Here is a 27,729-nt window from a genome sequence, read left to right as displayed (position 1 = left end):
ATAGGGGAAACATGCTACTAGATCAGAGTCCATTCAATAAGGTCTTTCCTCAAATACTTCACACCTAAATCAGTCTTGACATGTATTAGGACATCATATAATTTGGGGAAAACTTCATACTATCATGTCTCAACTTACTTGCTAACCACTTGGCATGTATTAAAAGCTTAGCATATATCAAAGAGCACATAATTGGAGAATTTACTACTATCACATCTCCACTTGTTCACTAAGGTCCTTCAACAATCACTAGATACGCACGAGTTCATACTTATTTGGGGATTTCCTACTATCATGGAATAATTTATTCACTAAGACATTTTATCAAACACTAGGCATGCATGGACTAACTCACAACTTGGGGTTTCATCTGGAACATATTACACTAGTCCTTATACTTCACCTAAGCTTTTATCAAACCTATGGGGGACATGCTTCGCTTATTCAACCATTTCTACACCAAAATGACATGAACACGTCACATAGAAAACAACTTCCAGAGGTTTATTACCAACATCACATGAATTCCACATACTAGGTTCAAAGCTCATAAATCTTGTAGAAAACCATAAATCAAGACTCAACATCACAAGGAACATCAATTTTAACTCATACAAATCATAGAATCTCAGAAACATACAAATCTTGAAGTTTTAAAAAGGGTTCTTGAGCTTCTTGGATGAAAGGAACCCAATAATAAACATCTACATAACTTGGGGAAACTCTTTTCTTGAAGGCCTTTGGAGAGATTCTTGATTTCTCTAGATCTTTCTTGATTTTTCTTAAAGAAGAGAGGAGATTTTAATTTTTTTTGGAAACCCTAATTCTTGGTGGGAAAAGAGAGAAATCAGGCCAATTCTCGTGTAAAGGGGGTATATATAGGGGTTGGGAAACACCCCTTTTCGTCGTTGGAATTAAACTAAAAATCCTGATTTTTCATGTTGGCGCGACGCGCCATAATCGCGCCAGTTCACTAGAAAAATGGACAATTGGGAAACTGCACGATGGCGCGATATGGTGGAAATGGTATTACCATCTTGGTTGGGAGCTAGAACTATACCGAGATGCGGTGGAATCACGGAGGGTCACTGGATTTTGATGATTTCCATTTTGGCTGGCTCCGCGATGCGCTAAGGTGCCAGGTGGCATACTGTCTCACTAAAATGGCTCTAACTCTTCACCTGAGTGTCTGATATGCGCGAATTTGGTATCGATGAAAATCTTATTCAATGCTCTACATGACAAAGATTATAAATTAGGGAAATTCCACACGATTCAAAGTATTTCATACTTGGGAAGATATTTCTAAAACACTTAGACTCGGATTACCGCTTTACTGAATATGCTCTAAGGCTCAAACTGGAAGAGGATTTTGTCGTGAATTACACACATGATTTCCAATAATCAACAAGCTTCAATTTTAAGTTAACACACTTTTTAGGGTTTTTGTCTTTCAAGGAAGTTGTGAAAATGGTCAAATTAGGGAAAATAGGGTTATTTTATACCCAGTCCAAGTACTCAGGACTTGCTATCATGACCTCGAGGATCACGATCATGAAAGTTCTTCACAATCACAATATCTCCTCTGCACATAAAGTGACAATTGGGGTTCAAGGCGGTGCAATCGCGGTGCACCAGAAAACCTAATGCACCAGATTTTCCAACTCTTAAAATAGGCTTGACCGGCTGCTTGTGATTCGTTCGGAATCCCGTATACATAAACAAACTATGTAACCATACTAAATTTATTTTTCATATACAATGGCACACTTGGATTTCCACCAAGGCCGTGTCAACCAAATGTGGGTCCTACACCCATATTTTCAATTTCTCAACTTTTCGACCAATAGGTCGAAATGAGTTTGGATGCCTCAAGAGCCAAAATAAAGGTCTACCTAGTCTAAATTCTATATTCCAGAGCTTTTGGGGAAGTTAGATTTTTCATAAAAGATTTTTTACTAAACGTTTTGCTTGATGGGCATTTGGAACCAACAAAGACTTCTAAACAGGGAATTGGCTCTAAAAAATAGATGAACTGGCCGATAATCAAAGTGTCAGTCCTAGCAAGTCATAAATCACTTAAGAAAACTATGAAAAATCTCTAACAATAAAAATAAGTAGAAAAATAGAAAATAACTTGAAGAGTCATTACATGTAATTTGTGAAAATACTGGATTTTGGTACTTGGTTTCACAATATTGATGAATTATGGCATGGAAATGGCATAACCCTCAACCTATATTATAATATTGATTTTGAATATGGATTTTACATAATATAAATCATTTTATAAAAGAATTTTTTAGTGCATTAAATGAAAAAAAGGATAAAAAGGCTTTGGAATGCCCTTGGTGGCTATGGTTTTTTATCTTAAAATAAAATTTAGAGTCTAAATGGATAAATGGATTATGGTTGTGGGTTGGCATGAATGCAATTGCTTGCCAGCCTAGTGGTATAACGATATCAAGTTGGAAAATGCCTTAATAAAGACTCCATGATTATTGGTTGGTTTATGTGCAATTATTTTTACTTTAGGCTTAATAAGAATTATGTAGCTCACCGAGAATATGTAGTCCTAGGGGGGACCAACACTAGAAACTATATTTGTGAATGTTGGGGGTCTATGATCGTTGTGTTTGATGCACATATTATATTTGGATGGCTATAGCCCTGGTGTCTTTAGCCATTCATCTGAACATGTGACTAATATGGACTGGGGCCCTTTCGGCAAGGAAAGCCAGACCTATATAGTATATAGGTTCCTGGAAAGTAGGCATGAGATATACTTTTAGGATAATGTGTTAAACAGTCATATTTTATGTCTATTTCCATACTTAGCCATCCTATCTATGTGTGGTTGTGCATGTGTTTATTACTGACATTTGTAAATTCATTATTTTTTCCCTTCCCTTGGGTTCCATACTAGTACTTGTTGTACAAACCGTCCCTTGATGCTACATCATTTCTTGATGTAGTTTTTGAGGGATTTTCTTGTGATCTTGTGCAGCGTTAGGTGGGTTGGTACTCCTATTTATCAACTGTGAAGTAGTGTACCTTCATCAGAAGGCCTAGTCATTCTCTTGGTTTTCCTTTATTTTAGTTCTAGTACTTGTGGATTTCTTTTTCATAGTTTGGGAAATGTTCCATCTTAGTTGGTATTTCGTGGATTAGAGGCTTTTGTGGGCTGTATTGGGATATCATTGAAGTTTTGTTTTGATTCTCTATATTTCCTTTGGATTTATATACATTTTTATTGTCATGGTTGGTTTCAGCTATTTACTTTATTATGTTCTTAAGGTTAGGCTAAGGGGGTTATATCCGGCCTTGGTTAGCTAGTAATGCCCATCATGGTCAGGCCCTGGTTTGGGTCATGACATAAGGAAGGCTACTTCCCAACTGTCACTGTAGTGATAGAGCTTCGCCTCAATAGCATCGCTGCAATAACAATTCGTATTCATGAAGCTGGTACCACTAAGAAATAATGTAGGAGCATTAGAAATATAATATATCATAGCATGCTTCTTAAATTGATTCACAGAAGAAAAAAATTCAAACATTTAAAATTCCACCCAAAATCATGCCGAAAATTAACATTCTATACTAATTTCTATGATTCTAAGGTGTTAAACGCATAAATAAAGTAGTAAGGATGAAGATTTACCTTAGAAATGATGTCGTAAAGTAGATTGCTAGAGAAAAGTTAAGAGAATTTTGTGAGTTGGTACGCAGAAAAAATGAATCTGACCTCCCTCATTTTGAAACTGTCGAGTCTCACTACTATGACAAATCAATCATTGTAGTGATGAGTTTCGTGATGTTTCATTTTCGTACGAATTTTTCTTATATCATAATAATTGTGGTGTTTTAGGTATTTTAAATGACCCTTGAAATAAAATTTTACTACGAATCATATTTCTCGGGTTATAGTGATTGTATATCATGCTAGAGTATTGTAACTCACGGTGTGTATACTACTCAGTTAAGGCTTCACAAATGCAAAGGAGTAATTCTAGTTGTAGCTGCAGTTACTGCACTAGCAAAAAAGAAGGTCTACAAAATTTTCTAAATGGACCCCCTAATTTTGTTTGAAATTCAGTGAACACAGACCAACAATGCTACCAGACCAAATTACTATTCCAACATAATGGAATCGCCAAATTTTTAAACAGATGGCATTATCAGTAGCTATTGACCAAAGTCAACTCCAGGCCTCGATACTACTTGACATCCAATTGAAAGCCTAGAGAACTGAACCAACAATGCTGCTAATTCAAAAATAACATTCTAGAGCTAATGGAATTAACAGGATCATCATACGATGTCTAAATCACTAAAAGATGACTAAGTCAATCTTATCAATTTCAAAATCCATCAAAATGAAATGCTCACTTCAAACAAAACAACTACCTCACAAATCAAGTCACACACTCCCACAGACCATAATAATATATTACAACTATAGGGAGAGATAAAATGGTCAAAAGCATAAAAATATAAAATTAAATATATGGGTTATTGCAGAATATGCTAAAAGTATCTTAAAACTATATGTATGTTATAGTAAGTGGTCCAAACTATAATTAATTTTGAGAAATCTAATAAATACAATATAGAATTTGAATCCGAGATAATATTCACCTATGGTAATAAATTAACTTTTAAAATCTAATTTTATGTTTAAAATTTTCAAAGTTTAGTCATAGAAATTTGACTTTATCTCACTCAATAGTTGTTTTACGACCTATAAAAGCACACTCATTGATTGATTGATTATTCACTGTTTCCACCAAAAGACTATATAAGAATATATCTAAACTATGTTTCTAGAAAAAATAATGGCAAAGTTTTTGACTTGTGTCCTTCTCGTTGCTGCTCTGTTGTTTGGTAATCAAGAACCTTCAATTTTTTGTACTTTTTGTAACTCTCAAATTTAATATATGTTATTTATTATTATTATAATACTTATCTAATAATATTAATATTCATTCTTGATCATTCTTATTTATTAATGCAGTTGGAACAATGATTTCACCTGTTGAATCTGAAACTTGCTATCAAATACATCCAGAAATATTGTGCGATCAAAACAAAGTTGAGCCAAAATGTTTACCATTTTGCAAGAAAAAATTTGGACCCAAAGCTGGTGGTCAATGCATTGAGCAGGTTGGCTTTGACGGACCATTTTGTGCTTGCGATTATCCTTGCTAGTCACCCCTTTATATTTTCTTTATACCTTAATAAATATTTTATTTCTACATGAAATGTTAGCTATCCATTTTTATGAGACAAGGATCTCAAAATAGTAATGTACTTTATATTTTGAGATGCTAATGTTGATTCTTCCATTATAGTGTGTCTTCTTTTCTTTATTTTTTTTTTCATTTTCAATTCTTAAAAATAGTTGGTTACTTTTCAAATTAATAATAATTGTTTTAAGTATGTTAAAACTCAAATTAATGTTAATAATTAATACTAAATTTGTTTTAATACCATTTTGCTCTTTTACTTTGAGAAAACAAACATGACGATCGAAATCCAAGGGTCATGCCGACCCTTTGAGAACGTCTACCCAATAGGCCTAATAATTCGATAATTTAAATATATATATATATATATATATATATTATGTCAAATACACCTATTTCAATTATTGTTTATTAAGAAAAAAGTAAATGTGTAAACAGTTAATAAGTCCTAAAACAAAATCTCAAAATTATTAGCGCAAAAAATGAGTATACCCTAAAATTTGGTGTCATGAATACAAGATCCTCTAAAAACATATCAATCTTTAGAATTGAAGGCTATTTCAATATCCATTATTCTTAATAGGTGAAAAATTTGGCAGCTTCCAAGTTATTGACTTTAATATATGTTAACTAGTACATTCATTTTCATTCATCAATTTCTTTACACTAGTATTCTCATTCCAAAAAAGCCCACAAAAACCCATTATTTTTCTATTCTAAAACCCTCAAGAATACTTATATCACATCAGATATTTCTTCATATTGAGTAACTGCAATGCATTATATAAATGAACAAGACTTTGGCCCAAAACTACAATCACCCAAATCATTGCTATGTTAAAAATCATTACAAAAAATTTCTTCGATCAAAAATCTTTATTTCAAACTTAATAGGAATTATTTTTGGGGGAAAGAAGTCGTGTCCCAAATTAAATTTGAGTCAAATCCCCAATATTGGGCTAGAAATGCTAACCCATTTTTGTAGTGACAGATTTGCCATTACAGTGACATTTTTATCACTGTAGTGACAGTAAAGAAGTGATCTACCCAAAGTTTAATTAAAATCCTTTCCCAAATAAGTCCTCTTATTTCACAGCCTCATTCAAAAATACCTCATGTGAACTCTAAACTTAAAATGCTAATATTTAAGAGGCCAAGATCCGAGAGGGTAATTACTAAAGTTCTCCTGACAAAAATACCAACAATAAGAAAGGACAAGCCACACGAAGAACAACTCTTCACTCTTCATATCAATAGAACTTTTATACCATTGTATACAAAGTAGGTTATTATTAAATTATAGTAGACTTGGGTTAAACGCATGTGATGACAATAGTTATGATGGAAGATTTCATGATTAGGCTTATGGGCAAAGAGTTTGGATTGATTGGATAATAAACTAAACTTAGAATAATCAATTAATGGATTCATGGATCTATATTGAGTTATTCAACTGTGTTAAACTTTTAAATGTCAAAAAGTTATGATACTTATACAAAATAGAGGTAGATCAGTAAATAGGAGTGGTTGTGAGTTTGTTAAAAAGGTTAGGGTAATGGTGAGATTATTGAGTAAATAAGAATGGCTTGTTATGTGTCTTAATTGATTGTAGTGAATGGAGGAGTGAGTATAGTCAAGTTTATAGTGAAGGGAGAAGTTGGTAGATTTTAAGGATAGTTATAGTGTGTTAAGAAAAATTAAGAAGAGGTGTTGTGGGTGCAACTAATTGGGGTATAGTTGCTCATATTAGAATTAATATTAAGTAATAAAGATAAGGAAAAGAATTAGGTCTATGGTTCTTATAAAATAGATATGGGTGTTGGGATAAGTCTAGATAGCAATCGGTTGGTAATGATCTTTGTTGATGGGTATGTATAAGTAGCTTAATGGTAGTATAGACCTAGTTTTACTTTGATTCTATATAAGTTGAGTGTTTGTGATTAGGATTTGGGGCATTACGTGTAATTATGTTTATCATTGTGAATTGAATATTCAATTTGAGATAATACATTAGGATGATACTGGGATCGAGTGTTATGCTGACACTATTATTGGATTGGGTGACATGTTAAAACTAGTACATAAACTAAGATCTCCCCCTGTAAGTCATAGTTGAGGGTCCTTGATGATTGTAGTATGTGTGTACACCTTGTGTATGCATTCATATTATTATGTTGGCAGATATATTATCGTTATTATTACAGGCTGGCTTGCTTGAGCGTAATTGACAGATATGAGTACATGGATGTAAGGTATGTCATTGGTTTTATATAGATTGTATCTTTTCTATGCATGTTATTCTGTGTGAGGTATTGTGTTACCTTGTCTAAATATTATTATCTAATTGAGAGAGAGAATAGTTGCATTTTTAGTGACTATTCAATTAAATAATAGTGGGATGTCCTATTTTTTAAGCAAGAATCACAGCCTCTTTCCTCTTGGCTTGATGAAAACATTCAGTATTGTCAAAAATGTAGAAGTGTAAGTATTGTTTAAGGAAGGTGAATGCATAAATAACATTACCATTGGTAGCACTTGGGGATTTGTGATTAATTGGTCACGTAGGTAAAGGTTAATAGAATTATAAAGATAAGGATGTAAGGTGAGAGTTGGAAAAATTGTTGAAAGACTTAGTAATGTTCAGTTGTCTGAGATTTTATTACTGTCATGATCCCTCCATAATTTCTCCTGATATTATTTCTTTCTAACTCTAGTTGACCGATGAAACCTTTCAGTACGTGGGTTCTATTGATACTTTACTTACTCTATCTCCTTAGGGGGTATAGCTATATTTTATGTGAGTTGGATTTTCTATAGGCGTGGCAATGGTTACTCTTCAGCAGATCCTTATGTCCTACCTTAAAATATATGTTTCCTCTTAGGTCATCACCTTAACATAAATGTTTTCTCTTAGGTCATTCTTTCACATGTTTAGTGATCTTGTACTGGTTTAGATTAGGCTCTGGAGAATTGTTAATTTACTTTCACAATGTATTTATGTGATATGTGTTTTGAATAAGTGATCTATTTACTTATTAATTTATTTTTACTTAAAGTCGTTTAAATTGTCTTCTTCATTAATTAAATAGTTGGGTGGTAAAGGTTCTTCTATCTAGGATAGGGTTAAGTAGGTGCCCGCATGATTTGTGAAATAAATCACAAAAATTTGGTAGCATAATGCAAGTTATCGGTCCCTATTACAAGAGAAAAGTTTGAGTAGAGTCTTGCTAATTAGTTTGTTGACTTCTACATTAAATCTATAGGAAGCTACAAGGCACCTAGGAATCAGTCTCACTTTCTTCTTTCCTGATGTGTTATTTCAGTGTTGTCTCCCTAAGTTGAATTCGATTGATAACTAGCATATTCCAATTGATGTCTCGATAATTACAATTAGGATTATTTGATCCTAGTTAGTGTCTTGGTGATGTTTGGAAGGTTGGAACAGTGTCATTCTAACCAGTAGAGGTCACTAAAAGGTGTAGGACTGGTGTACTAGTATGGTAAGTTATGTTGAAAATGAGTGGTATGTGTATCCTTAGGTGAATATGTTATTTGATATAATTGAATATTGTAGTGGCAATGCAATTTGTAACTGTAACTTTTGAGTTAGATCTCTCTCTCTGTCTCTCTCTCTCTCTCTCTCTCTCTCTATATATATATATATATATATAATATGCTTAATCGATAGGCACTAGTATTTGAATATTTTGTGAGGTGGTGATAGTATGTTATTTGTATTCCTTATGTGGGTATTTGTGGACTTAGTGATATGTATGATTTTCAATTACTACTTTAGTGTACGTGCAATGCACGTGTATGTAGTGTTAGTACAAATCGCTACTTACAAAAAAATGGTATGCATAATACTGCAATTAAAGCTATAGTATATGCAACATTATTTTTGTATGCCATTATTTAAGAATATCTGGCGTTATGCTTTATTTATTATTACGGTAAATAAATTATTTTTTAATAAACTAGAATTCTGAGTATCAATACAGGTTTAGGGACCCATTGGCTCATTATATTTTACATGTATAATATCATCGTGAAAATTTTTAATCTATAAGCATTTCAATGATTTAGTTTCTCATTAATTTGTTGGGTGCATTTTTCATTCTAAATCAACTGGACACCAAAAAAAAAATCATGACATACATTATAGTTATATGGTATGTTTCAACCAAAAATTATATTTATAATAAAACAAATATAAATTTATTTAAAATTTTGAATATTAATTTTTCCCCATAATTTAGCTATTAAAAATACTCATTACTCATAATATTAGATGGATCAAAATTGATAAAAAAAAATATGTTTAATGGAACTAAAACTAATTATTTGGTTTATATAAAGTAAAATTGTAACTAATTTTAAAGTCCTATCACATTTGTTTAAGACAAAATAAAAATAACTGTTTGTTTGTCTGAACTTCAAAAATCATATTATTTTTAAAAGTACTTTTCAAAAAAAAGGTGGTTAAATTTCTAAACTTATTTCTAATATACTTTTTCAAAAAAAAATACTTTGCTGATCAAACAAAAAAACACCTTTGAGCAATACTTAGTGCATTATTTTTCTAATATTATACTTACAAACAACGTATCCAACTCTATTGCCACATGATTCGTTTATCCAGCGTCTATGATATTAAGTGAAGTGTAATAAAAAAGGTTGTTAACTACACCTAAATTCTTAAATTAAGTTGTATCAATGCCATAGAATGTCACTAAACTCTCAATAATTTAAAGAAGCTAAAACCTAAAGCTTATTATGCTATGCGATATTCTAAAGTCTTGTAGTGTGAAATCAATTTTATTTACAGCATACTCACTGTCATTGTATATTGCAATTAACACAAAAAGAAAATGTCCTTTTCTAATAAACTTGAATAAATTTCATTGAAAAAAAAATATCATTGAGGTTAACTGGTACAACTCTAGTAAAAAGGCACAAGATGCAATAATCAAAGCAAAACTCACACTCAAGCAAGAAAACAATCACCAAACCATTAAAGGATTTTAGAAAAAAAAAACAAATTGGTATATAAATTAAAAAAGTCGTAAGCAATTGCATGAAAAAATTGTCACCAGCTACCCCATGAATAGGAGACATATGTAGGGACAACTTGATTATTCTTGTATACATACGTAAGATATTGTTGCTGCAAGAATTTTTTATTTAAATAAATAAAAATAAGAGGTAATTTTATTATTTTTTTTTTTAATGACTATCTTTATCTCTTTTAAAATCGTCCATAGTCAATCTCTCAAATCTCCATATTAGGACATCCACACATCTTTTTTCCAACATCTTATTAGATGCAAATCAATTAAAATACTAACGGAAAATTCTATTCCGAAAAAAGATTAATTACCTCACCATCTTTTAATTCTATAAATAATTACCTCACCATCTTTTAATTCTATCAAATTCTATGGTCTTACATTAAATTTGATTTTTTATAATACATGGCTTGATCCTAACCAAAGAAAGAGAGTGGAAAAGTAAAGTAACTCATGAAAAAATTTGTAGTCAAAATAAATATAAAATATGAGAACTACCATCATAATTAAAATTGCTACGTTTACCATGGAAACAATAACAAGGTGTTGACATCCAACATCATTTGAATAAGCAAAATAAGCAAGAAGCAAAAGTTGTATTTTAGGTCTTTGGAGACCATGAAATTGCAGTATCTACTAGCCGCATGATCATGGATCAAAATTAATATAATTTACAGAGAGAAAATTCATGCCCATATTTATAAGATTGTGATTAAAATATCTGTTAGGAGTCTTTTCCTAATTCTTCATCTCATAAATTTTAGGAGTCTACATTAATTCATCTAATATATATTACCTTTTGAATATAATATTAGAGAGGCATTGTTTAGTTAAAAGACTTTCTTCTATTTGAAGTACAATTCTTACAAAAAAAAGCTACATAATATTATTAAATTATTAGAAAAATAAAACGTACAAACTCCAGTCAACAAATTTCTATGAAATAATAACAAATAATAAAGGAAATATTGAAAAAGAAATATTTAATGGTCACATCGGGTCAGTGTTGTTAGGGTATGAGGATGTGTATGGAGGCTTTGGTTTTAGGTTTAAGAATGCTGAGGAAGCTACTCTTTTGGATTTTGCGAGGGCCTTTGGGTCGGTGGTGGTGAATTCCAGCTTTTCAAAGAAGAAGGACCACCTGGTTACTTTTCGTAGTAGGCTAGCTAAGACCCAAATTGACTTTTTATTGCTTAGGAAGGAGGACAGAGTTTTGTGTAAGGATTGTAAGGTTTTTCTGAAAGAGAATCTTGTGACCCAAGATAGACTTCTGGTGATGGATTTGGTTATTAAGAGGGGCAAGAAGAGGAGGGGTGGGGAGGGTCGGCATAGAATTAGGTGGGGTGGCCTGACTTCGGCCAGTGCTTTGGAGATAGGGGTAAAGTTGGAAGGGATAGGGGTGTGGGAGTGTAGGGGGATGTGGATAGTATGTGGGATAGGGTCACAGATTGCATCAAGGATACTGCTAGAGAGGTTTTGGATGTTTCGAAGGAATGGTCTAACCGACATCAAGGGGAAGGGTGGTGGAATGAAGAAGTTAAGAAAAAGGTGAAGACAAAGAATGTGGTGCGTATTAAGTTGGTTAAGAGTAAGGATGAAGAAAAGAAGTGGGTGAGCAGGGAGGAGTACAAGTTAGCTAAGAAGGAGGCTAAGTTAGCTATTACGGCTACTAAGACAGCAGCTTTTATGAGTCTGTATAAGGGATTAAAGGAGAAAGACGGGGAAAAGAGGTTGTTTAAGCTGGCCAAGGTTAGGGAGCAGAAGGGTCGAGATCTAAACCAAGTGAAGTAAATTAAGGAAGAGGATGGCAGAGTTTTGGTGGAAGACGCCCTCATTAAGAAAAGATTGTAGTCATATTTTCATAGGCTCTAGAATGATGAGGGGGACAGAGGTGTTGTGTTGGGGGAGTTGGAGCACTCCGGGGAGTGTCGTAATTTTTGCTTTTGTCGGTTTTTTAAGGTAGATGACGTTAGCGAGGCTATTCAAGAGATAAAAAGGGGCAGGGCGATAGGGCCCGACGATATTCTAGTATTTTTTTGGTAGTTTTCTTACGGGTAGGGTTGAGGTGGCTAACCAACTTATTTAATATCATTCTCAAGTCTGCTAAGATGCCTGAGGCTTGGAGATAGAGCACGATGATCCCTTTATATAAGAACAAGGGTGACATCTAGAGTTGCAATAATTATTGGGGTATTAAGTTATGGAGTTACACTATGAAAATTTGGGAGAGGGTAGAGGAACGGAGGTTAAGGAAGATTGTGTCTATTTTGGAGAATCAATGAGGTTTTATGCCTGGTCGCTCCACGACTGAGGCAATTCACCTAGTACGAAGACTAGTAGAGCAGTATAGAGAGAGGAGGAGAGATCTTCACTTGGTGTTTATTGACTTAGAAAAAGCGTATGACAAGCTCCCTAGGGAGGTTCTATGGAGATGCTTGGAGGTGAGAGGGCTCCCTGTCGCGTACATCAGAGAGATTAAGGGCATATATGAGGGGGTGAAGGCTCGGGTAAGGACAGTAAGAGAAGATTCTGAGCATTTCCCGATCTTGATTGGGTTGCACCAGGGATTAACTCTTAATTTATTTCTTTTTGTCGTAGTGACAGATGTGTTGACGAGTAGCATGCAAGGCAAGGTGCCTTTTTGTATGCTTTTTACAGATAATATAGTTTTGATTGATGAGTCGTGACAAGGTGTTAATGATAAGCTAGAGGTTTGGTGACAAGCCCTGAAGTTTAAAGGTTTTTGGTTGAGTAAGACTAAGATGGAGTACTTAGAGTGCAATTTTAGTGACTCGAGGCAAGAGGAGGAGGTGGTAGTGAAGTTGGATTCCCAAGCAGTTTGCAAGAGGGATAGTTTTAAGTATCTTGGGTCTACGATTCAGGGAAATAGAGAGATAGGTGAGGATGTCTCTCACCGTATTGGGGCAGGTTGGATAAAATAGAGGCTTACTTCAAAAATTATATGCGATAAGAAGGTGTCCCCAAGCTGAAAGGTAGATTCTATAGAGTTACAGTCCGGCCGATATGGAGAAAAGTTTTGACCGATTAAGAATTCTCATATCTAAAAGTTGAAGGTGGTAGAAATAAGGATGTTGCATTGGATGTGTGGTTTTACAAGGGCTGACAGTGTTAGGAATGAGAGTATTTGAGAGAAGGTGAGAGTGGTGTTGGTGGAGGATAAAATATGGGAAGTTTGGTTAAGATGGTTTGGCCATGTGATGAAAAGAGGCACGGATGCCCCAGTTCGTAGGTGTGAGAGGTTGGCCTTGGACGGTTTCACGCGGGGTAGGGGTAGACTGAAGAAATACTAGAGGGAAGTGATTAAACATGACATGGAAAAGTTACAACTGACTGAGGAAATGACCCAGGATAGGAAAGTATGAAGGAAAAACATTTGGATAAAGAGCTAAGGTGTATGGTTTAGTCGTAAGCAGTAGGTAGGAGGGCTTTGGTGTCCTTGTTTTCTAGTGTTCAATATATTTGGTGGATGTCATACCTATATAATTTTATCATGTTCCATGCATTTAATGTTTTTTCAATATATACTGTCCTTTGTCTTGAGCCGGGGGTCTGTTGGAAATATCCTCTCTACTTCTTTAGAGGTAGTGGTTTGGACTTCGTACACTCTACCCTCTCCAGACCTCATGATGTGGGAATATACTAGGTTTGTTGTTGTTGTTGATGATGTTGTAATAAATGAATGTAAAAAGACAATTTTATATAAAGAGGAGTCTTTTAGTGAAGGACAAAAAGTTCAAATCACTTTCCTAAGAATCTTCACACTTTAAATATATTATAGATTATAGATAACTCCTAATTTTACACTAAATCTCTTACCACTTTTTAAGAGTACTTATTTATTAATTCTCTTAATATTTTTTACCATATATTTTAGGACTCCTTAATTTATAAAATATATTTTCCTCTTATAATGTATTTTAAGGCTCTTTAATTTTGAATATTATATGAATAATTAAATGAAAAATTAAAGAAAGTAGTGAAAAGACAGTTTTATCCATTGCAGAGAATTTTAATGAAGGACAAAAAGTTTAAATAACTTTTCTAAAGTTCTTCACACTTTTAATATATTATATATTATTGGTAAAAGTAAATCTTTTGCTATGTGAATGGTTATACTTAGAGGGAGCAATCATGAAGTAATAATTAAGTTAAATACTTATCTGGATGTATGGCCTTTTTAAGGCATTAGTTTAGTGTAATTGATTATTATGAGTTATATTAGATGAGTGGCTTAAAGTGAATACCCAAAAATTGTAACTATAGGATGTGATTTCAGGTTATTTCTTTATTTCTGTGTGTGAGATACGTCTTGATTTAGTGATATTTGAAGTATTCCTTAATTACTATTTGGTCTTTGATGATATACTTGGATATCCTTATGTGTTTAATCTAAGGTTATCATGATAACAATTTCCTAAGACGTGTAGTCTTTTTTAAATAATGCTTAAGCATAAATAAGTCGAGAGAATTGAAAACTACGTAATAAACGAATATAGAATAATGTGTCTTGTTCTACTTTATTAAACCTTCTAGAACATGAGAATGGGGTAATAAATGTTCATGGCGTAACATCATGCTAGAAAGACCTGAAAAAAAAGACTCGGATTCACTAGCTGGAAACTACTGTAGTCATAGATTCGTCTTTGCAGCATCATCGTCAAAATGAATCCTCATCACTTTTATGAAATTTCCGCAATGATACCATTAATGTTGTAGAAACATTGCTATAGCGGTAGATCCATCGATGCAGTGACGCCCATACAAAATACTGCTAGAAACTTCTCGGGTTTTTGTGAGTTTTTGTTCTCCGTAAAAATGACCATGTTTTGGTAATATGCATGAATAGAAATAGCTACCAGCATGGGTTGTGGTACAGCAGATGGTCCTGCTACACCCTTAACTAGAGGTCGAGGGTTCGACCCTGGGCATAGAGAAAACTTTGTTGGGAGCGCTACCCTCCCTAAATAGGGCCCTACCAGTGCGAATCCGGATTAGTCGGGCTCCAATGCGGGTACTAAACACTGGATAGAAAACCAAAAATAAAAAGAAAAGAAATAGTAGACAACATAAATAGCAAGCTAATAGTTTATTAAGTTATGTGCAACAAATAAAAGGTCCTAAAATCATGAAAACAAAATAATGATTGTTTCTTACGTGCCCCAAACAAAGGAATCCTAAGACTAGAAATAGTAATAAGCTAAGGAAAAGGTGAATTGTATAATGTAGAATAGGTAAATCTAGTTAGAGTTACCATCATCTTAAAGGCTCGATATGTCAGAGCCCTCCTTATCCATTTCATTAAGAAAGGAGAACTCTTCCACGTCATCCTTCTTTAAATTCAAAAGTTTCTAGTTGGGGACTGTGTATTTGAGCATGACCTTTACGATCTTTAGCATGCGATACTGAGTGTATCTCTTCCTCTTTTCCTTAAATAACTCCCTTAAAAACTATGCATAGGCCTGAGTCAGGTGTAGTAGAGTTATAGATTACGAAGGAGTCAAACTTGGGGAGGCAAGTGGGACTGCTCTAAGTAGCTCCACATCACATCAATATTGCTATATCCAAGCGCCCAAGGAACTCAAGGTTCTAGATGGGAGGGGTACCATACTTCTCTCCTTCTTTGACCTTTCTATTTCACCATCTATCAATATCTTTCTTTTCTCTTGCTCTCACTCGATAAATCCCTTACTTTTAGTGGGATGATGTAATACCCCGTGTTTTCGTGCTAGAATTCTAACCGTCGTTCCTACGCGTCTAAGCTCTAATACAAGTGATTCTCACATGAATACAAGTTGAATGATCATTATCCTAGTCTATGGAGTAGTTTAGAGGTGAAAATGTTCATAGCAATGACCTAGAACAAAGTTGAGCTAAGACCAATTGATTCATCCAAAGTTTGACATTCGATTCTATAAGGGTCACCTTTAAACGTGTATATCTCTTAATATACATGGAATTTTTTATCCAAAGAACTATCAAATTGTAGATAATTGAATTAACTTTCTAGCGATACTAATTTCTCTAAAATTCGATACCCGAGTGAAGAGTTATCCCATTTTCGTAAGACGCAGTAAGGGTGTACCATGGGAAATAGGCCGCCCAATCAAATATATGCGATTGGGAGTGAGAGGCATACTTAAATGTCTGCCATAAGCTTTGAGACGCACACCTTAAGGTCTGCCATGGGTTGTACGCCGCATACCTCACTTCCAAGTGCCAAAAACACCCCTATATATGTCTATAACATGGGATTAAACTCCCATAACACCAAAATAAGTTTACTTTCTCTCAAAATCACCAAGAACATTCATTAGGGTTTCAACCTAAAAATTCAAATATCTCAAGATTCAACCATGAGTTTTTAATAATTCTTTGAGATTCGGAATCCCCATTCTGAGGTCTATAAGAAACACTCATTATTTTCATGAATAGAGTCCTAAGGTCAAGAGTTCATTCAAAGCTTAAAGTTTAAGGTATGTGGGGTTTTCAACAAGAACACCCTTTCGTTCTTGTGCCCAAATTTTTTATTATTTTACAAAGATATATGATTTTACATGCTCTACTTATGAATTTGAGATGAAAATTTGAAATCTATATTCTTGTTGAAGAAGTTATAATATTTTTGATGTTTTAAAGATGAATTTCATGAGCGTTGATGTGAATATTCATTATTAAAGATAAATTTCCAGATTTTCATATGAATCATACATGTTTGATATATAAAGTGTGAATCTTGAAATGTTTTGATCAAGTATTGATATATGGGTTGTTGAACCTGATTTGAATTTATAGTTTGTTGAAGTAATGTGTTATGTACACTTTGAGACTGGATTGATTTGACCTTTTGATCTTGAAGGAGTTAGTTTTGAACTCGAATGAGAAAAGAAATCCACATTTTGATTTATTATGATAAAGGGGTAGCATGATGGCTCGCGTTATGAATTGTTGAATTGTGTTGTTGTGGATTTTCTTTTGAAAAGATCTGAGCTAAGTCCGGGAGTAGTCTTTAGCACCGAGTGGGAGGTATAGCTGTGATTGATACTTCCCTAGAACTATGTGCCCTCATAGGATGTGAGCCTAAGGCTAATTGATATAGTGATCACTAGTGAAAAGAATGATTAAGTTCCTACTCCAATGGCAAGGATAGAACAGCTCTCCCCAAAGTGGGTTGGACGTTGGACTCCATATAGCTCACATGGTTTATGTCGGTTGTAAGAGACTCCCAATGTGTGTGTGTGTATTCTTCTTTCTAATATGAAAAGTCTTCTTCTTCTATTTGAGATGCATATTTTTTTTGAAAGACTGAGTTTGAGACAGACATTGTTTTCGAAAGATTTAATGAACATATATTCCAAAGAGAATTGTTATAAGATTTGATTGCTTTGATGATTTGGAATCGAGATGGAAGTGAATTGAGATTTATTATGATGACTCACATGTTTCACCCGATATATTTTACTCTCTTATGATTATGATGATTTTAATTCGAGCTAAGTGAGTCATTAATATCAGCATACATAATTTTATAAACTGTGATGATATTAAGATATTATTTTATATATGCATTGCACCCCCATATGCTCGGTACGTTTCCATGGTACTGACCCACATATTTATATGTGGGCTATATTTTCTTGGAATGTAGGTAAAAGGTATAGTTACATCTTCAAATCCAGTCAGTTTGCGGCATCCAGTCAGCAGGTGATGAGTGTCCTTTTGATTCAAGGCCTTGAGTTAGTTATACAGTTTGAGAAGTGTTGTATTTTATTTATCCAGCCGTATTGAGTTGGGGTAGTCGGGAGTCATGACCCAGCTACCTACAATCAGTACTAGAAGAAGCTTCATAGACAGTCAGTAGAAGTTGATGTATTTTGTTTCAGTTTTGGTTGTAAAATCAGATTTGTAATCTTGTAAATTTAGTTTTGTATCTATCATATTCAGAAAAGAGTTATTTTCCGCAGATTTGTAAAGATTTATACTTTTTGTTCAGTTTCTTATAAGTTGTGCCAGTAGAAGGGTTAGCTTGGGGTTACTTGTGATCCTATGCACCGTGTGACATCTCGGGACCTGATTTTAGGGCGTTACAGATGAAGGGTATGTCACGCACCTCCAAAGATTCACCTCCCTCCTTGGTCACATGTACCCTTTAACACATCTCTATCATCAAGAAGGAGAAGAAAAAATCCCTCAAAGGCTATCATTCATGTAGAAGTACTTTCACTCATTGATGATTTGCATCACCACATTCATCATTATTCCAGATAGAGCATAAGCGACTACCACATCTCGATGGAAGCTCACATTTATAATACTTCCCAAAAGAGCCACCTCCAACCTCTGCTATCACAGAAGTGTTTTTTCTTTTCCCAACATTGGTCCACCAAACCTTGTTCTCCTGACCCCTAACACCATGGTCTATGCAAACCACTTTAAGTTGGCCTCGTCAACCTTCATCTCAAAGTCAACATTACAGGGGTTTGGTACCTCAAAAGTTTAATTAATGATTTAAGCATCCATCAGAATGTTCTTTCCTATAATACAGAATGGTAGGTTGAGGCAAGTACTAGTCCATAATCGGGAATATGGCATAGTAATCTTGAACTATCTCCAGATTGCAAGCGGGGATAAACTCTATCAACATCTCCCATACAAAGGCCCATAACGGATTGTCGAAGTTAGGTGTTTCCTTAGCCAAGTGCTTCATCATGATTCCCCTCTTATGGTAGAATCCTATAGTACTCAACCCCTCATATAGTGGTCTCTACCTGAACAGTTTGGGAATCATCAATATGAGGGTTGGTTATAGTAATAGTCCTTCAAAAGTTACATTATAGTATTTAGATTCCAATTAGGTATGCTACGAAGAGGAAAAAAATTTTAGATGGAATTTGAAAAACTCTGGGTATAAGACCTTAGAAATTTGCAACTATTTTATTTTGGACCATTTAACGTATGTCATGTAAATTTTTAACTTGAATCATGATAAAGGATGTTAACAAGATAAATTGGGTAAGTTTCAGAATTTTTAAAATGGGTTTGGGGTCATTTTAGGGCCCCTAACCAGTGAGGGTCCACAATAGAAGCGTGGAACGATGGCCAGTCACGTGATAGCATTACGCCACGCTACTGGGCAAATTTTTCCCAGCTTTATATTTTTCAATTGGGGTGGGGGATTTTTGGTCCATTTCCCTTAAACAACTTAAAACACCCTATTAACCCCTTATTCTTCAGTTATAAAGATCATACATTGTTCTTCTCCTTTTTAACTCCCAAATTAAGAAAACACAAGGGGTTTCTTTAGGATTTCAATCTCTAGGCTCAAAACTTCAATTCCTCCAAATTCACCTATATTCCAAGTATGTTGTACACTCCCTAACTTTAATTTTATATTATTGCATCAATTTATTCAATATTTATATGTTTTGAATAATGGGTTTGAACTAGGGTTGAGGATCTTTGGATTGTGATAATCTTGCATTATTACATCTTGTTTAAAATGGTTTACTAATGTTTTAAGCAATGGATTTTAACTAAATTAGTACATTGTTATAATGGTTAATTATGAATGGAAGTTGTAGCTTGTGAAAATGATGGAATTTGGTACTTGGTTTCATAAAATAGACAAAATTTGGCATGGCAATGGTATAACACTCAACTCATATTATTATCTTGGTTTAGAATATGGATTTTACATAATCAAACTCATCTTTTGAAAGAATGTTGCATTGGATTAAATGGTAAAAAGGATAAAAAGGCTTTGGAATGCCCTTGGTGGTTATGGTTTTTGATTTTGAAATGGAATTTGGAGTCTAAATAGTTAAATGGATTATGGCTATGATTTGGCATAAATGGAATAGATTTCAATCCTATTGGTATGAATACACCAAGTTGGAAAATATCTTGGTAAAAAACTCCATAATTAATGGTTGGTCTATGTGCAAATTGTTTTAGTTTGGTCTTAATGGGAATTGTGTATCTTACCGAGAAGGTGTAGTCCTAGGGGGACCAACACTGGAAATCATGTTTGTAGATGTTGGGGGTGTATGACCATTGTGTCTAATGCATACATTATGTTTTGGATAGCTATCTTCTTTTTGTCTTTATCCATTCTTTGATACATGCGGCTAACATGGATTCGAGCCTTTTCGGCAGGGGGAGTCTGACCCATATAGCTTATGGCTGGTTGGAAAGTCGGTATGGGCTACACAATTCAGTCTAATATTTTAAATGATTATGTTTTATGTCCCTTGTCCCTACCCGACATCCTATATATACTTATAATTGTTTTGTGTGTGGTTTATTACTTGATTTTTTATAAATGCATTATTTTATCCCTTTCCTTAGATTGCATGACATTACTCGCCATATTGATATCCCCAAATACTACATCATTTTATGATGTTAGTTTTGAGGAATTTTTGGGTGATCCTGTGTTGTGTTAGGTGGTTTGGTACTCCTATTGATCAGTTGTGAAGTGATGAGCCTCTATTTTTTGGAAGGCCCAGTCATTCTCTTTGTTTTCCAGTATTTTTTCTAGAACTTATTGATTTCTTTTTCATAGTTAGGGGAACGTCCCGACTTAGTTAGTATTCTTGGATTAGAGTCTTTTGTGGACTGTATTCGTATGTCATTGATATCTTGTTTTGATTCTCTATCTTTCATTTGTATTTATATACATCTTTTATTATCATGGTTGGCTTTCTGTAATGACTTGTAAATTTGATATTATATGTGAAAAATGTGTTTTTGTGTGTTTGACTATTTTACTCCTCTCCATAATTGTATTATGGCATTTCTGGGGTGTAGGGGTGATTGGCATGATTCTAGATGCATTTTGGTGCCTTTTGTCCTATATTGTGGTTTTTGGAGGCTTCGAGAGCCTTATAATGGAATTTTGTGGCTATCTTTGGATCAATGCAACGGATGGCTGAACGGACTGAGCCAGAAGATCCAATACGTTACTTTTTTGTGGTAATATATTTGTGCGGTTTTATAACTTTTAAATTTCATTTTGACCCTCGATTTGGAAATTGTTATTTTGAATTTTGGGGGTCAACTTTATGAAAATGATGTCATTTTAAAAATATGCTATTGCCGCTGATCTTGGAGCATCAAATTTAGTGTGGTTACATAGTTAGTTTGCGTATATCGAATTTCAAATGAATCCCGATGCCTTGGTGGTAACTTGAAAATTTCCTAGTTTCAGCTGATATCTGGTGCCGATTATTTCCAGACTTGACAGCGATCGCGACTGTGAGATCGCCATGGGCATAGTGCAACTTTGATTGGACTATCTAGGCCGGGGATATTGTGATCGCACACCCCGAGTCGCGATAGTAACAACCGAGGACCTGGACTAGATATAAATTGAGTCTTTTTACATGATTTTGGTATTTTTAACCTTTTCTTTTGAGAACTAAACCCTAAAATAGTGTGAGAGCTTAAAAGTGAAGTTTGTGGGTGCTTGAGATGCTAGATTAACATCTATTTCTTGACTCTCTTACGGATTTAAGATAAAGATTCACCCTTTTCTTAGTTTAAATTCTTGATCAATTGTTCAAACCCCAAAAAGCTTAGGGCTTAATTTTAGGAAAAGGGTCTAAAATGCCCTTCAACTATGTGCAATGGTGCTGAAATTCCCTCCGTCTATTTATTGGGCCTGAAATGCCCTTCTTATCTACCTATTGGGTCTAAAATACCTTTCATGTCTATCTATTGGGGCTATTTTGTCCTTTTATTTCACATATCAATTTGTCATTTTTATATGTAGTATTACCGGGGGATTTAAGTTCAATGAAATTTGTTGGGATTTATTTGTTGAGAATTTCCTTAGAAACTTTCTTACTTTGAATATTTTGTTGCTATGAATTTAGTTGGAGATTTCTTTTGTGATTTACTTGGAAATATGCATAATTGAAAATTTTATTATTATAATTTTAATTGAAATTTTTTCTAGGAACGTAAGAATTTTTTTATTTAGAGACTTACCAAGAAATATTTTTAAAAATATATATATTTAAGAAAATTAAAATTATAAATAGCAAGGATAATGATATTAGAAATGAATTTATTTTTAAATCTTTATTCTGTTCTCAGGTTATATAAATTATTATATAAAAATTTTAATCAAATGAGGTATCAGAACATTACCCGAAAAAATATATAAGAAAGGATCTAAACCATCATTTCAAACTATCATATTTAGTTAATTTATATTACATATTTATAGTTATGTCATGCATATTTTTTAATATTTTTAACTTGAATATAATTAATATTTAATCTCATATAAAACCAGTGACACCATTTTTTTGAATTTGAATAAAACAAATCTTTAAAATTAGATGGCTAGTTATTTATCCAATAGAAAAATAAATAGTGCACAATATCAATTTTTAGTCATTCTAAATTAATCCGTTAAATAAAAGGGCAATATAGCCCCAATAGATAGACGGGAAGGGAATTTTAGGCCCAATAGGAAGACATAAAGGCCATTTTAGGCCCAAAAGGTAGACGAAGGGTATTTTTGTACCATTTCACATAGTTGAAGGGCATTTTAGGCCTTTTTCCTCTTGATTTTAAACCTCAATTTCACTCCTTTTCACTTGAATAATGTTCCTAATCTAAAAGTTACTTATTTTTCCTTAATTTAGTCTTCAAATGTCTTTGATGCGTGGTTTTAAGATGGATTTCAGAGGCTTCACCCCGTAAAGTTGGGAAATAGGTTTTCTTCAATTTAAACCTCATTTTTAACTCAATTTGACTTGAGTGTTCAGTTGTAGATTCCTAGAAGCATGGAAAATATATTTTTGAAATAAAATTACAATTTTTCTATTCTTTTCTAAAGACCCATTTCAGGGATCTATTTTGACCCCAAACCAAAAGTAGGCAATATGGGTATCTTTGTCTTTATTTTGATGCGTAGATTCTATATTTTATCATTTTAATTAATTTTGGAATTATTTGTGAGAAGTAGGGTCGCAATGTGAAGTATTGCGGACCGATTTAGACATCCGAATTAGGTTATGGCGTAACTCTTTCAGACTAGGCTGGGTAGTAAATATTGGTACAAAATGCATATTAAGGGGATAGGAACTAATCATCAATTTGACTATATTAATGTGGTGTGCCCTTGTGGGGGTCTATAAGTGGTATAATTATTGGTTTTGAGACATTATATGATATGTGTGACCGTGTGGGGTCTTTTGTGATACTGATAGCCTTATAATCATGTTAATAATTGTATCTTGTTGATTAAAAGGTATGTTGTGGTACCATTTCTATATTCTGATATATTCATACTTATTGACATATAAAACATGTGGAAATTCAAGGATGGTTGAAAATTATGAGTGGATATTGGCTCACATGGTTGTGAAAATATATCATTGTGGTTGGCTGTGGAAATACATCATGTGATTGGTTGTGGAAATACATCATGTGGTTGGTTATGAGAATTAAATTCTCATATCATACTCATTTATGAAACATTGGTAATACCATTGCAACATTTGAGAAACACTAGCAACACCTTATATAAAACCCTTTCTGAGTGATGTCGTAAAGGAGATATTATGGCTTCTTATAAAACCCTCCTCGAGGGATGTGTCGGGGAGAAGGTATGGATATATGGATTGTATATGGTTTTATGAAACCCTATGGGTCCTACATTGGGAGGCTTTCCTTCGTGGGTGTATATGGAGGTTGTGCGAAAACCTCGTGAATCATCATCATCATCATCATCTTCTTATTTTTATACATTGTACTTACTTTATTGTATTTATGTTATGGTTGAATTTCCAATTTGACATGTCATACCTATATTTGTTTTATATTTTTGTATTAGTATATGTCTTTTCTAGTGTAACCCCACGAGACTGCACCCTAGGCATCACACGATGCTTACAACCCCAAAAGACTACAAGTTAACCCATGATTGGTACCTGCAGGGAGTACTGAATACAATACTTAAATATATATGCAGAAGAAATCTTAAAATGCCATAAGGTTGTCAAAAGACTGAAATAATAGTAACTGAGTATAACTTATAATAAAATCTGAAAATTGAACAACTGTCTATGCTAGTTTGAAAGCCTCTAACTATTTGAATATGGAGTTGATGGGACAAATCCCCAACTAACTCTAACTGAAATAACTACCAATCTTTTGAAACACTGAAATAAGTAAACTCTACCCTCAGATTATAAGGACCCAGCACCTGTAATGCCCCGAATCTGGTACCCGGAATTCTACACAGTGCTCATGACCTCGAAGGACCATAAGCTAACCCATAATTGATATCTGTACCTAAACACTGCATAATATACTGTATAAATGCGGAAACATGAACTAAAAGGCCATAAGGTTCAAAACTGATAAATCACCATAGGACATAACATATGGCATGGGGTATAAATACACAAAACAAAACTATCTAAACATACTTTAGTCTGAAAAGCCTCTAAAGTATGACTATCTGAATAAGGAGTTGATAGGACATGTCCCCGACTAACTCCAACTAATAAATTAATTAATGAGATAATGAAGAAATGATCATGTCCTCGAAAGATGAGGACTCACTGCTAACTCAGACTGCTGAGACTAAAATGCTACTGATGCTCTGGAGTTCGTACTTCTGAACCTATGGTATAAGACTCCATAGCACAAAAGCGTCAGTACTTTGAATGTGCTGGAATGCATATGAGGTAGGTTGGATGCATGGGGTTCATATGCATGAATAATATGGATAAAGGCTAATATGAATGTGAGAATACATGCATAATACATAGGAACTATTTTTGAGATCATGATAACAAGAATTTACTGATAACTAACATGACTAATTACTGAGTTCTGATGACTAATATTACTAATAACATGAGTAACTGTATCTGACAGTCCTAAGTCTGATGGAACTAGTTGAGTTCTATATTGTTTTGAGTTGACTGTATCTGACAGTCCTGAATTCTGTAAAACTATCTGAGTTCTATTACTGAGACTGAATGATTATATCTGATAGTCCTGATTCTATATCTGAAATTGTGGAAAGTTGTCATCTAACCGACATGCCCCTAATACGCCATTATGGCTTAGTTGCGGTCCAATCTGTAACTCCAATTGGAAGGTTGTCAATACCTCACCACTGGTAAGGACAATCTGTGAGTAACCCTCATATAATAGGTAACTCTAGTGAGAATGGTGGGAACCCTTATATAACAGTTTAAGCCACCTCATCTACCCTCATATAACAGGCTATGATGTCTCAACCGACGCTGGCTATATAGTTCTGGAACACAAAGATTTCTTCTAAAATCACATCCTCATATAACAGGTGAGTTCCCATCCTTAGCTTTACTCATTGCTAATTCCTACTCCCATATAAATAGACACTGAAAATGATTAACTAAACAGGACTAGACTAAATTCATGGAGTTTCGTTAACTGATAGAATACTATTGAGATTATTAAATTACGGATCTTGCCTGAGTCACATGACTGACTGAGTTCTATGGACCATGGCTTAACTTAGGATACTGTGAAAACACGACACTGGCTCTAGGCATACAACTAACTTGTTGGGTACAAGTTCCCCCAGGACTAGATAGAGAGAAACTGACAAGGCATGACATTCTTGAGTACGTGACCAACATCATCAATCCATAACACAATAATTAGAGATATTTCTTGAGCATTTGATTTTCATCGCTTGGTACGTGAATAAGATAGCATTTATACTAGCATAATTTCATAAGGCTAACTCATGAGCAATCCAACAACAATTTCAATACATAAGAATAACATAGAAGTCATTTTGAACATAAGGTTAAAGCATACATTGTCATTTGGATCACAATTTAGCTATAGTGCATAATTTTTATCCTCCTAGGCATTTTATCAAACACCCTGCATGCACCCTTCGGGCATAGGCACAATCATCAAATTGATACATTATAAATAATCAATTTATGGATTTCACTCACATGCTAATGTAGCTTCATGAAAAACATATAAACATTCCAACTTGGGAATCATATAACAAGGTAAACATGGTTACAACTAACCCACAACATAAATATCATGATTTATAATTTGAAACAGGGTTCTTGAGTTTTATGGATGAAAGAGATCCATAAATCAACCCTATGCATACCTTAGTTCTTCATTCTATGAAGATTGATGGAGAGACTCTTGAATTTGAATCCTCAATTGAAAATCCTAGCTTGTTCTTGAGAGAAACTTGAGAGAAACAATAAATTTTGGGTAAAAAATGGTTAAATCCCGTGTTAGTGGGTTTAAATAGGTAAGGGGGGAGGAATTGACTCTTCTAACCCTGGACATGTCTTTTAAATTTGTGAAAATTTCTTGACCTGGACCCCTAGTGCGATATGGCGTTATCGCACTGTATTACTGAAATTTGACAACTGGGAAATTGGGGGATAGTGCGATGCAGACCCATCGCGTTGCCACTTTATTTACGACCTAGAAGTTTTGAGCCACTATCGTGGACCCCTATTGGAATTTGAAAAATTCCATCTTCTCTTGTGGAGCAGTGCGCCACTGACTAATATGGTGTTTTTTTACGATGGTAATTTGAAATAGTCATAACTTCTTACCCGGTTATCGAATTTAGGCAAATCTTATACCGATGGAAAGCTTATTGAATTGTCCACATAACAAAATTAAAAATCATAAAAATTCCCTATGGAATAAATATCATTCAATTTAGAAGCTAATTTTTGACATTCTTAGGACGAAATTCGTTAGGAAACTTTAGGGTATTACAATATCTCCCCCTTGGGAACATTCATCCTCGAATGAGGCTGACTGAGATGGGAGAAACGATGAGCTAAAGTATATACTAGACAGGAACAACTAAAACATGACTGACATTTCTGAGATTTGCATTGAGCATGCATATCTGATGCATGATTTCATGACTTAACTGACTCATGAGCACGTGATAGATATTTCTGATAACTGAGTTTCTCACAAGGATAATGCATGTTTGATGAATGAACACATGACTAATTTGATGCATAAACATATGACTGAATATGCAATGGTACTTAGTAATGAGTTTAAAAATGGAATGTGTAATTGGTTTTAATATGGGCTTAAAAGGAGTTGTTCTAGCAAAGCAGTGAAAGGTATAGGTCCCGGGGGGACTAATACTGGAAACACATGTTTGCCGATGTAAAGTTTGGTAATGGTAACCGTGTGCATAATGTCACACTTTATATTTTGGGATATGTACTAGTTATCTTAGGTTTTTCTCCTGGTCATGTGGCTAACAGGCACTGATTCCCTTTCAGCAGGGCGATTTGAACCCATATAGCATATGGGTGGACATTTAGGATGGAAAAGCTACACAGCCTAGGTTAATGTTTTAAATG

General features: G+C 34.0%; 1 protein-coding gene across 1 annotated transcript; it reads left to right on the top strand.

Annotated features, from left to right (window-relative positions):
* The first annotated feature begins 4,792 nt into the window (after positions 1 to 4,792).
* LOC107869571 lies at positions 4,793 to 5,306 on the top strand. The gene is made up of 2 exons (XM_016716084.2): positions 4,793 to 4,884; positions 5,015 to 5,306. Exons 1-2 carry the CDS (start codon positions 4,818 to 4,820, stop codon positions 5,206 to 5,208), a joined length of 261 nt encoding a protein of 86 aa, XP_016571570.1. The 5' UTR covers positions 4,793 to 4,817; the 3' UTR covers positions 5,209 to 5,306.
* Positions 5,307 to 27,729: the final 22,423 nt, after the last annotated feature.

Source organism: Capsicum annuum, chromosome 4, assembly GCF_002878395.1.
Source record: "Capsicum annuum cultivar UCD-10X-F1 chromosome 4, UCD10Xv1.1, whole genome shotgun sequence".
Taxonomy (NCBI): domain Eukaryota; kingdom Viridiplantae; phylum Streptophyta; class Magnoliopsida; order Solanales; family Solanaceae; genus Capsicum; species Capsicum annuum.
This window is presented reverse-complemented; position numbering and strand designations above follow the sequence as displayed.

Excerpts from the sequence above, each read along its gene's own strand:
- LOC107869571 (XM_016716084.2), top strand. The coding sequence starts at position 4,818 with ATGTTTCTAGAAAAAATAATGGCAAAGTTTTTGACTTGTGTCCTTCTC. Across the intron at positions 4,885-5,014 it reads CGTTGCTGCTCTGTTGTTTG|TTGGAACAATGATTTCACCT; the intron begins GTAATCAAGAAC and ends TTATTAATGCAG.